This window comes from Pinus tabuliformis, chromosome 6 (genome assembly GCF_031772625.1).
Source record: "Pinus tabuliformis cultivar Carrire ecotype Pingquan chromosome 6, CPIR1, whole genome shotgun sequence".
NCBI classification, from domain to species: Eukaryota; Viridiplantae; Streptophyta; class Pinopsida; order Pinales; family Pinaceae; genus Pinus; species Pinus tabuliformis.
In genome coordinates, this window is record NC_142292.1 from 1385061390 (window position 1) to 1385074322 (window position 12933).

The 12933-nt window shown below is 31.3% G+C and overlaps 1 protein-coding gene across 1 annotated transcript; it reads right to left on the reverse strand.

The window, feature by feature from the left end:
- Positions 1–649: 649 nt before the first annotated feature.
- LOC149263788 (transcription factor MYB106-like) lies at positions 650–1078 on the reverse strand. Its single transcript, XM_089388368.1, has 2 exons — positions 892–1078; positions 650–790 (listed from the first exon to the last, which is right to left on the reverse strand). The coding sequence occupies exons 1-2, from the start codon at positions 1022–1024 to the stop codon at positions 666–668; spliced, it is 258 nt and encodes an 85-aa protein (XP_089244494.1). The 5' UTR covers positions 1025–1078; the 3' UTR covers positions 650–665.
- Between the last annotated feature and the right edge of the window lie 11855 nt (positions 1079–12933).

Consider the following 12933-nt stretch of genomic DNA (forward strand, 5'->3'; position numbering starts at 1 on the left):
ACTTCGATGATTACTTGTAAGATATTTTGTATTCTAGATGAATTGTAAAAGAGATTTTGGCTAGAATGCATTTAACCAGGCTGTGGAAATGGATGCAGTCATATCCACACAAGATTTTGACAGGGAGAAGATCCAAAATGCATACAATCAGACAGACCTCTGGTTTGGCCGGATTTCCCAAACGGGACGAAAGCAAATACGATGCTTTTGGCGCTGGACATAGTTCTACCAGTATCTCCGCTGGACAGGTATTTGGGGCTGGAATGAACAGTTGGTTACAAGAATTATATGGGTTTTCAGGTATGGCAGTTGGGAGAGATTTACTGAAGAAAAAAAAACCATGTGGTGGCCGTGATTGGGGATGGAGCCATGACAGCAGGACAAGCTTACGAGGCTATGAATAATTCGCAAGTTTCGCTGCCAACTGCCACACTAGACGGAGCTGCGCCGCCCGTAGGAGCACTTACCAGGGCTCTCACAAAGCTCCAGTCCAGCAAAAAACTTCGCAAACTCAAAGAAGCCACCAAGGTAACATTTTACATATATTTGTCCTGAAAACAAGTGGAATTTTGTTTAGATTATCTGGGTTTATTGAATTTATTTTGATCTTAGATGTTAAGAATATTTTGGAATCAGATAGTTATAATTAAGGTTATTTATTCCACCTACCTCATGTATGTCTGATTGTGCAGCGTGCAGCTGGATAATGGTCTGCTCTTCTTGCAGGCTGAATTCGGTCTGAGATAATTCGTCCACCGCAAGCGGCAGCTTTTTCCACACCGTTGCAGACCTGCAATACAACAAAATAAAGCCCCACGAGCAAATTTGTGAAACATCCTTCTGTTACAGGGAATTGAACGCTAACACAGATCTATGCACAGAAGTCGTTACCTGCATTGACTGGAACGGATCTCCAGTTGCCAAGGCCGTGTTGCTCGATGTATGCCAGCAGCTTCTTGTCTTCTTCGGGAGTCCAGGGCCCTCTCTTCACTCCAGCTTTGTCGCAGCACGGTGCACGGCCCATGCTTCAAATTTAAAGAACTGAAAGAACAAAAAGAAGTTTCACAGTCCCGGAGCCTGGCAGAGGCAAATGAGCAATGGAGTGGTGCGTGCATAGAATAAATAAGCGGCGACATCAAACTACACAGCTGTTGTCCATGTAGCACGCACAGCCCCTGCATGCACGGACACCTGCACACCTGCAGCACCAACACCTGTTAACATCAAAGCTCAGCATGCCTTGCAACCAAAACAAAGCACCCGTTACCCGTTAGCATATCCTGCAAACGAATTAATGTTAACATTAATACCAAACTGTGACGGTTAACGATAATGAACAGGTCGCAAATTTCCGAAATAGCCTAAGTTTTGGCCTCTCCCGCCTCGGGAAGAGGCCAAATAAGATGGCAGTCCTTCGGCATCCTGGCGGGGAGGGCAGACAGCCTTGAAACTTTGATCTAACCTTGATATAACTGCCGTATAACAGAGAAGCAAAGGGGTGAAGTAATGCTAAGTAGGGGTCATATCGATTACTATAGTCCCTGCCGGATGCCAGATGGCAGGGACTAATAAAGCATTAGTATTGTGTCTACAACAAATGTTGGAACTAATGAGAGGTAGTGACTAGCGTCAACCGATTCATATTTAATTTTTTTTATGGTGTTGAATACCATTATACAAACACTTCTCCCAACAAATAAATACGGTAAGAATCAGTAAATTAAATTATCACTCGTGTCGATAGTTATTGTAATTTTTCCATGTACAACAACAATATCATTATGTACGACTTGAGCCTTTGGTGATGAAAAAGATATTGAATAAAAATTAGGACCATATAACACAGACATCTCCTTCAAAAATATTTGTTGAGTTTCCCATGAAAATCTCAATAATGGACGATGCGATTGCTTTTTGTTTTCCTTGGATATGGAAAAAAAACGTTTCTCTTAATGGTTCCTATACTTTTTCTATTTTAAATATACTAAAACCGAAAAAGAAAATGTAAAAATTAACTACTGTGCAAATGTGAAGACTTTGGTTTTTTCTTGATTGTGGAAGCAGAAAGAGTGAACTGTTTGTCCATATCACTAGATTCATTATCACTTGTTCCACTATCTTCTTTGTGAGATGGCATATTTTCATTATTACAACTATATAAACACAACTATGACACAAATATATTGTAAATTACCTATTAAAAACATTATACAGAGGTTTAGATGGTTTAAACAATGATTGTGTATCTTAAATATTTTTCAGTAATCTATTCAAGTAATATCAAAGAACAACCATTGTTCCAATTTATTCATTTTCACTTAAAAAAGGTACACTACACAAAACTATTGAACTGTAGATTACAACATGACTTATGTAAAAAATTTATTTCAAAAACACACACTGAAATCATGAAAATATGTCTTACAAAATTTCTATTACAGATATTTGAACTCATGTTAAAAAAGTTAATGCTTTCATGATTCTGTTTATCTAAATATTAAGTCCCTAACAAGAAATGTAACGAAAAAAAAGAAAGAAAGCAATACATGGAACATGTGATTTTGTGCTTCCACGTTTACTATTTTTGTTTTAATACTCAAAGGGAAGAGAAAAAAAATATACAATTATAATTTTTCATGCAAAGTTCAATTTACGCAGAAGGTTAAATGAATCGCATCAGGATCAATCCAATATGCATCCATCAAACCAACGTGACGACAACTAGTGTCAAGACATGTAAAAATATGGTATGTTTGAGACTCTGAACTTGAAGTATACATGTGTGTCAATTTGTGCAACTGAATTGATTCCGTATATTTATTTTTTTATTTTTTTCCTAAGCTATTTGAATGCATGTCAATGTTGAAATCACCTATAATAATCGATATACAATGGTCATCATAAATGTGTAATTTAGAAATTTATATTGTTTCAATCATAGTAAATATAGGAGTAAACAATGCACATATATGTTCATTATACAAATTGGTTGTATTACACAGATCTGTGACATCACAAGCTCAACTTTTGCATCTCAAAAGTTTTTTTTAACTATGTGTATCTACTTTTTATCCAAGTGAGAACACCATGAACAGAGTACGGTGAATTCGAAATGCTGTAAGGAAACTTACATTCGCTAAATAGTAAATTTTTGTGAGTTTCTTGTAAGAAAATAATCATATTGTCCATAATGTCCTCGTCTACTTTAATACCATCAAGATGTGCCATACCATCAAGATGTGCATGAAAGCTATGTGTGTTTAGATAGGCCAATGTAAGTACATAATAAATTTCAAAATACTTACTAAAAACATCAAAGTTCAATGATGCATTTTCAATCAACTGCTACATTTCTCTGTCTATATTTTTATTAACAAGGAAATTTTCATTTGTTAAATTTTTAAGAAAGAATAATAAATCCATGGTTTTCACTCATGAAATAGTTCTTAACACTAACCTATGCCTTCTAATTTTACTTGGGTCAAACATAAGTCTTTCTAAATTTAAGAATTTTTGTCTATGTATTGTCCTAACGTAAGCTAGTTGTACTATAAATTTTTTTCATATTCTACTATGACTTTTGCTTCCAAATGATGGTAATAGCTTTGCAACACGAAATATAATATTGGCGCCCACGTGTTATAGTGAAAACACAACACCCCCATTTTATTCTATCATACTAGACATTGGGACCCTTTTGGCATTACATGTAGGCTTTAAGTGTGATTTCTTCATTTCAAGTCTAATTTTATTTTTATTTACGCTTGTTTTATTTTTATAGCTTGCCTAAGTTTGATTAGGTTTGTTTGTTAATAAACTTTGAAAATAAGTTTTTGTTTTAAACATATTAATTAATTATATTAATTAATAAAATAGCCCCCAAAACCAAGATGTGTTTGTAGGATTTAAGCCTTAATCATTAGACAATTAGTTCCAATATATCAAAGATATGAGAGCTTTCACATCAAAGGAACCCTTTAAGAATTTTGTGATGTCAAAATCCTGATTCATAATACAATGACTTATGTTGTAATAAAAGAATATAATATATATACGTATAAGTGGGATAGGTGGCATATTAAATTCCAAATATGTATGTGGCAAACCCTTTTTATAGACTTCAGAGTATATCATAACAAAATTCTGACCATTATATAAATGCAATATAATTTATAAGCCCTGTTGGAGGACCCCACATTCCACGTCATTATTTCCAGTCTCGCATATCAGAGGTAATGCGTATCAGAGATTTCCTTTCAATATAGATTTAAAAAACTCGGATATGATTCCTTGCCGATATTTTGATATGCCAATCCATCCGATCTCTGATTTTCGATATGCCAATCTTCTGATAATCATATCCCTCCGATGTTCGATATTTGATAATCATATCCCTATGATAGCCGATCTATAATATTCATATCTTTCTAATTGTCGATATCGTAATCCGTCTCCCCCTCTATCTTTCAATATCTACCAGGCTCCGTTATGTCAGACATGATATGCGTATTAGTGTTGTCCTAATCAAAATATCGTGTTTGCCTATATATTGAAAATTTTAAATGGTAACAATTGTAAAATCTGCGATATTAAATATCTGATACAAGGCTCTGATATAATGGAGCCAATATATTTATTAAAGGGATTTGAATAAGATATCACATTCGTTCCATATCGGATCCACCCAATATCACAACTATTTCGTTTTGTCTCATTTTAAAAGTTCTGATGAGTTGACCTCCGATACCACTCATCTGTTTCCACATATAAGTAGAAGCTACTTAATTAATTTAAAAACGTCTCTTGGCATAAATATAGCTTAACAAATATTTATATTTTAATCTATGTTTTCGCTATTTTAATAAAAAATCCAACTATTTACTATTAATTATGTTTTATGTTTGACTTTCAATACAAGGCTCATTACGAAAACATATCAATCACCAAAGAAATTCCTCCTAGTGGAAAAAATGATTTATTAATTGGTAAAGAAATTGTTGAATGCGTTGAATAGCAATTACATTTCCATAAATTATTCCTATCCATTTGGAATAAGAGGGATCATTCTTATCTGTGCAAACTAAATTTGGAAATTTGTTTTGTTTTGTTCATCTATGTTTGTTGAGAGTTCCAATTAAATTTGTCTTTGTTATAATTAACTCTATTATTGAGAGAATCGGGGGAGACTGTTAGCTCTGTAAATATTTTATAAATACCTCTGAATTCATTCATAGTGGAGTGGTCGTGATCGACCACAGGAGTTCTATGTTATGATTTAATTTGTTCTTACACACTATTTTTTAGCATAGAGAGAGTTATTGTAGAGATTGAAACAGGGTTTATGGCTCTGTTATAATTACTTTGCACTATTGCAAGAAATTTTACTATGGGTCTGAGCTGCTCCAAGATTGCATCTTTGTAATGAAATTTTGGCACTGTTTGTGTACTATTAATGGAATGTTTAATTTTTATATTTTTGTCAAAGTTTTATAATGGGTTTTGATTTCCATTCTAAGTAGTAAGTTTCTTTGATCTCTAACACTATTGTTGAGTCATATTGTGATATGCTGCTAAAGTCTTGCAGGAGCTATCTCCAAGAGGCAGAATGAGATAGAAATCATACTCAATTCATTGGATTATACTTGTGGTGAATGATAACTATTTATTATCCATTTACAAGTGAATTTTTCTATTATGTGTATTAATTGAAATGAACTATTTCTCTTGATCAATATTTTTTTATGATGAATTATGTTTAAAATGAATTCAGGATTGTAGATGGACTTACATTAATAACTATTTATTAAAGTAGATTCATTTACATAGTTGCTTTAACCTTTTATGAGTTTGCAAACTATTTTTGAATTCATAATGTAATATCAATTCCGAATTCATTCATAAATCAGTCTTTCCCGGTGTTTCCATTAACTTGCTCTCAAATTAGGAGAGGGCTATCCCATTCAAGTTCAAGATAGGATTTTATGTTTTAGATTAGTCTTGCATTTTCATATTTAGCTCTACATAAAGTCCTCTCTTAAATTGGCAAATAAATTATTTAATTGTGGCTTGATCAACGTTTTTAAAATCGATCAAACCTTTGTGTCGATTTACTTCTTTAACCCACATCTTAAATATTGATACACAAGAAATGTAACATGATGTAATATAGGTGTAAATAGATTAATTATTAGTTTGGGTTATATTAGTTTTAGATTAGATTAGATTTATGTTTAAGGGTAGCTAGACCCATAATCAGTCAAAACCACCATCTTGAACGAAAAAGGAGCTTCTTTAAGTTCTTGACCGACTGGTCTCCCCTAATGTTGATGAAGGACATTTTTGTGGATCAAAATTTTTTCCGCTAGAAGGAGGGCCATAGTATATTTTATTTTTTGAAGATTTTGTGCTTTGAAATTTTGACCTACTGTTATGGATCAATTTAAAATACCTCCTTGTTGTTGTTTTAGTCGACCTAATCCAACAATCACTTTGATAAAGGAAGTCAAGATCATGTCTAAGGTAAAATATAATGGTACGAATTATGCTTATAATCATCTCCTTCAATTTATTTTAAGTTGTAATAATTTAATATTAATGAAGATAATATTTGCAGAATTTTTACTCTTACTTTGATAGAAGAAGTTGAGGACTGGTGCTTAGCTCTTCCAGTTTCATCTGTACATAGCTGGGATGAATATTCATATATTTTCCTTCAAGCCTTTCAACAATATGATTACGAAAAGGTGTGTAATCAATTATACGAATTGTGTAGGATGTAAGGTGAGTCATTGGACAATTTCTTAATTAGATTCAAATTAATTTTAATGCAATTTTAGTCCAAAGATTTACTTCATCTATTTCAATTAATGGGTTGGTTTAAACATTTGGTAACTCTCCCTTGTATTCCTTATCAAGCATCCGAAAATTCATTTATTACTATTGAAAAATATACTTCTCAAACCATCAATAATGATCCTCTTCTAGAAACTAGAATTTCCAATGAACAATTTCAAGAGAAAAATGACTTCGTCCAAATAAATAATGCTACTATGAATGAACAATTACAACTAGAAATGAACAACAATAAGTATCTTCCACCTGATATTTATTTAAGAAATGACAAATGTAATTTTTCCAACAATGAGTACATGGATCAACATCCCAATGTTTTCAATCATTCAAATCAAGAAGATTTTGAAGCACACATTTTGAAAAATGAGCAACATATTTCTAATAGAGAAATTCATATTGTTGTAAATTCAAATTCTCACTTTTATTTGTATCCCGATTTATTTGATATTTCATTATATAATAATTCATCTACTCCTTTCGACATTGGTAGCAATTGACAAGATAAAGGAGTTACCATGTATGAATTATCAGTAAGTTCTAATAGGGATAGAGAAAATTTAGTCACTTACAATTCTACTAATTCTCTGTCTTATTTTGATTTAGGAAAAGAGGATATTAATGAAATTTTTCATAATGATGAAAAAATTGAACCTCATTATTCTTATTCTTCAAAAATTATTCTTTTAATTAAATCTATTTATGAAGATTAAAATAATGCTAATTTAAATGTTTCAATAAATTCTCAATCATTCAATCATCATGATGATTTCAACAATCATGAATCTACCCAAATTTGTGATTCCTATACTCGTGACATTCCTTTTTTGTACCATAATCTAGGAAATTTCCCATCTTTGCAAGTGAATTGAAATAAAAATGATTTTAGTTTTTGTAGTCACTTGTGAGAAGAAAATATTTACAAACATATTCTCACTGTGTTGTATCAACCTGTCATTTAGATATAAAATATAATTTCTCTTTTTCTCATTTTCTCAGATTTCAATCTATTTCTTTTTCGAATGTAATTTTTTATTTTATAAACACATTATGTTGGTACTATGAGCATCATATCTCTAGTCTCTCGTCTAAAATATTAATTAGCATAAATGAAAATCAATTTCACAATTATAATCATGAACATTGGCTAATTCTTATTTTTAAATTCTATTTGATGATTATGTGTGGCCAATTTCTTTTTGATTTTTAAATTGTTTTTTCACGAATGTTGACATTTGAGAACCTATCATTATATATTGTTGAGTCATGTAATCCCTCTAGAAAGTTTCTATATTACTACCCATGATTTATCGATTCATTTGAAAAGAAAGTTTCTAGTAATCTACATATTATTCCCTGTTTACAACATCCTATGATATTCAAAGATTTATCATTTAACACATGCCCATTATTTCCTCTTTCCTTGAAACTCTTTTGAGCAACTGTTGAAATAAATCTTGAATTTTATGATCCTATAGGCAAATGTTTGGAAGAATTTCAGGGATAGGATTTTGTAAATGAGGTGCTTCTTGTACATACATTAACAATAGATGTACATAATGCTTTTATTTATTTATTTTTCTTTAATTATATTTATGCGTTTATTACTGATGTTTGATTTGCACATCCATGCATAAAATAAGATTCTTGAATGGTTACATTGGAAGCACGATTTCACTTAGTCTTAGTCCTCTTTTTAGATTAGGATTAGGTGTAGTTTAGCTATAGTTTTAAATTGAATAAGAAGATGACTTTGAACTTTGATTAATGCATGGGAGAAAATCAATATTCATCAGGTAAAATTATGATCAAATTCTTCCAGCTACACATTTATATGTATATCCTCATATATTTTGAGCTTTATTTCATCTTTTCTTTTCTACTTTAATCATTATTTCTTTCTTATATTTTGTTTTTCATTTTGCGGGTTCCCAAGGATTTTATTTTTAGATTCAACTTTGTTGGCTACAAACATTTCAAAAGAACAACCATAGTATCACACTATAGAGTTTTCCCTTTTCTAATTTTTCTTATATTTTGAAATTTATTGTGGGTCTTATTCTTAAAATTGAATCTATAAAGACTCGCAAACTATCTTTAAGTAAGATTTGCAAAAGTAAGAAAACCCCTGTCAAAGCATACAACATTAATTCTAAATCAATAGTTGTGCCTTGAAACAAAAGAGATTTACTAACAAATCATCCTACAAGATAAAATCAACATAATCTCATTGTTATGTTAATTCTCTATATTATCTTGTAAGATGTATCTCAAGGTTCATTCTCTTGATTAATTTCTTTCTGATTTGATAAGCATTTTAGGCTTAGCTGGATTTTATTTTCATTTCATTTCACAATAAAATGGAGTAATGTTTTTTCTTTCAGCATGGCATAATCATCGAGCAAGTCATTTTTATGCTCTAATATATATTAACATAACCTAACCTCTAAGGATAACTTCAGTGAAGATGATTTCGTTTATGTTCATTTTCATCTTTCCTAACCAAGTGGAGACCCTAGTTTTTGTTATTTGAGTTTAAATATTTCTGTTATTTTTTAATGAACTATATTTAACACCTATCTTTAAAGAAAATAAAAAACATTTAACAACAATTAGTTAAGGTCATGATTTTTTTAGGCGAACAAGTTTATTCAAGTGAATAGTAGTTAGCTTAAATCTTTTTACGCCATCCCATGATCTTAAGGAGCAGTATCCCACAAAATCTATTAAGTAATATCTATGAGATTAACATTAACCTTAGTTAAACATAAAAAAAAATGGTCAATTGAAGGATTGGAGGTCTCACCACGAGTTGACCTAGCTTGACCATAAGTTCTAACATTGTGACATTACCATTATTGGTCACCAAGCCAAGGTAATGGATTTCGACCACAAGGTTGAGAGACAAGAGGTCTCATCATGAACCATATTGTTCACCATGTTAGATCTCGTGAATGGAATTGTCGTTAGCTTGTTACGAAGGCATGACAGTGATCTTTAGTTGGCATTCAAATAAGTTTAAGATGATATTTTGCAACTATGCATTTATTCCTAATAGATGGGACACTGACACCTAAAAGGGATAAAGGGTATCCCTAGCGAGGCTATAGATGCATGATGGCAACAATGGCCATGCATATGGTATTGAGGTTAAATTAAAACTATGTTTTCTTGATTAACTTATTTACTCGAAAACTGATGCCCAACTAAGCTAACTATTAGGATATCTAAATTTCAGCATTTCAAATGGTATAATCATCATTCCTTCATTTTTAAACTAGGTTTTATATCTCTATGATAGAGATAACTACTTCTCCCCAGTGTGTCGCCATTTTTGTAGTAAAAACACAACACCCTCATTCTATTCTATCATGATAGACATGTGGACCCTTTTGGCATTGCATGTAGACTTTGAGTGCGATTACTTCATTTCAAGTCTAATTTGTTTTTTATTTACACTTGTTTTATTTTTATAGTTTGCCTAAGTTTGATTAGGTTTTTTTGTTAATAAGCTTTGTAAACAGGTTTTTGTTTTAAACATCTTAATTAATTAGATTAATGAATAAAATATCCCTGAGATGAAAATGTGTGTGTAGGATTTAAGCCTTAATCATTAAACAAGTGGTTACAATATCTCAAAGATATTAGAGCTTTGACATCAGAGGTAACCTTTAATAATTTCGTGATGTCAAAACCCTGAATCATAATACAGCGAATTATGTCATAATAACAAAATATAATATCCAATGCATATAAGTTGCATGGTGGACATATTAAATTCGTAATATCTATGTACAAAATCCCTTGTATATACTTTAGAGTATATCATAACCAAATTTCGACCATTATATAAAGGCACTATAATTTATAAGCCCTGTCAGAGGACCAACATTCCATGTCATTGTTTCCGCTCTCGCATATTGGAGGTAATGAATATCGAAGGTTTCCTTTTGAGACACATTTAAAAAACTCCGATATGATTCCTCACTGATATTCCAATATGCCAATCCCTCTGATCTCCGATTTTCGATACGCCAATTTTTCGATAATCATATCCCTCTAATCTCTGATCTCCAATAATCATATCCATCTAATCACGAATCTCTGATATTCATATCTCTTCAATCATCGATATCCCAATGTGTCTCCCCCTTTTACTTCTGATACCTACCAAGCTTCGATATCTCGGACCCGATATGCATAATAACAATGGTCTGATCGGAATATGGCATCCGCCTATATATCGAAACTTTTAAATGGTAACAATTGTAAAACCCTCGTTATAAGATATATGATACAAGGATTTGATATAATGGACATAATAAAGTTATTAAAGGGAGTTGAATATGGTATCGCATCTACTCCATATCAAAGCTGCCTAATATCGTAAGTATTTCATTTTGTCTCATTTTAAAAGTTCTGATGACCTTACCTCCGATACCACTCAGCTCTTGCCACGTATAAGTAAAATACACTTAATTAATTTAAAAATGTCTCTTGGTATAAGTATATTTTTATACATTTTTATATTTTAATCCATGTTTCTTCTATTTTAATAAAAAATCCAATTGTTTACGAGTAATTATGTTTTTTTTTTACTTTCGATACAGGGTTGATTGCGAAAACATATCAATCACCAATGCAATTCCTCCCGATGGCAAAAGGGATTTATTAATTGGTAAACACATTGTTGAATTAGTTGAATAATGATTAAATTCCTCACAAATTCTTCCAATCCTTTCGAAACAAGAAAGATCATCCTTACATGCACAAATAAAATTGGCAAATTTGTTCTGTTGTGTTCATCTACATTTGGTGAGAGTTCCAATTAATGTCATATTTTCTGTAATTAACTCTGTTGTTGAGAGAATCAGGGGAGACTGTTATCTTTGTAAATATTGTATAAATACCTCTAAGTTCATTTGCACTGGAGTGGTCGCGATCCACCACAGGGGTTCTCTGTTATGATTTAATTTGTTCTTACACACTGTTGTTTAGCACAAAGAGAGTTACTGTAGAGATTTAAAGATGGTTTTTGGCTCTGTTATAATTGCTTTGCACTATTGCAGTTAGTTTTACTATGTGTCTAACCTCCTCTGAGAATACGCATTTGTAATGTAATTTTGGAAATCTGTAACGAATTTTCCTTCTTCTATACTATTACTAGAATGTTAAATATTTATATTTTTGTCAAAGTTTTATAATTGTTTCTGATTTCCATTCTAAGTAGTACGTTTCTTTTATCTTCAACACTATTATTGATTCATATTGTGATATGTTGTTCAAGTCTTGTAGGGGCCATGTCCAAGAGGTAGAATGAGACCTAAATCATACTTAATTCATTGAATTACACTTGTGGTGAATGATAACAATTTATTATTCATTTACATGTGTATTTTTATTTTACATGTATTAATTGAAATCGATGATTTCTTTTGATTAATACAAAATTTATAATGAATTATGTTTAAAATGAATTCGAGCTTGTAGATAGACTTACCCTAATAACTATTTATTAAAGTAGAATCATTTACATAGTTGTTTTAACCATTTATGTGTTTACAAAATTTTTGGAATTCATAATTGAATATGAATTCTGAAGTCATTCATCAACCAATCTTTCCCCTTGTTTTAGTTAACTTTCTCTCGGATTAGGAGAGGGTTATCCCATTCTAGTTCAAGATAGGATTTTTTGTTTTATATTAGTCTTGAATTTTCATATTTATCTTTGCATAAAGTCCTCTCTTAAGGAGTCAAATAAATTATTTCGTTGCGGTTGATTAGCATTTTTAAAATCTATCAAACCTTTGTGTCGATTGAGTTCTTTAACCCACATCTTAAAGATCGATAAAATGGAAATGTAACATGATGTAATATAGGTCTAAGTTAATTATTAGTTTATGTTATATTAGTTTTCTATTAGATTATATTTATGTTTAAGGGTAATTGGACCCATAACCAGTCGAAACCACCATCTTTTTTAAGTTCTCAACCGGGTGGTCTCCCATAATGTTTACAGATGACATTTTTTCTTATCAACAACACGTCTTTTCGATATTTGCACCATATAATCTTTAGAATTTT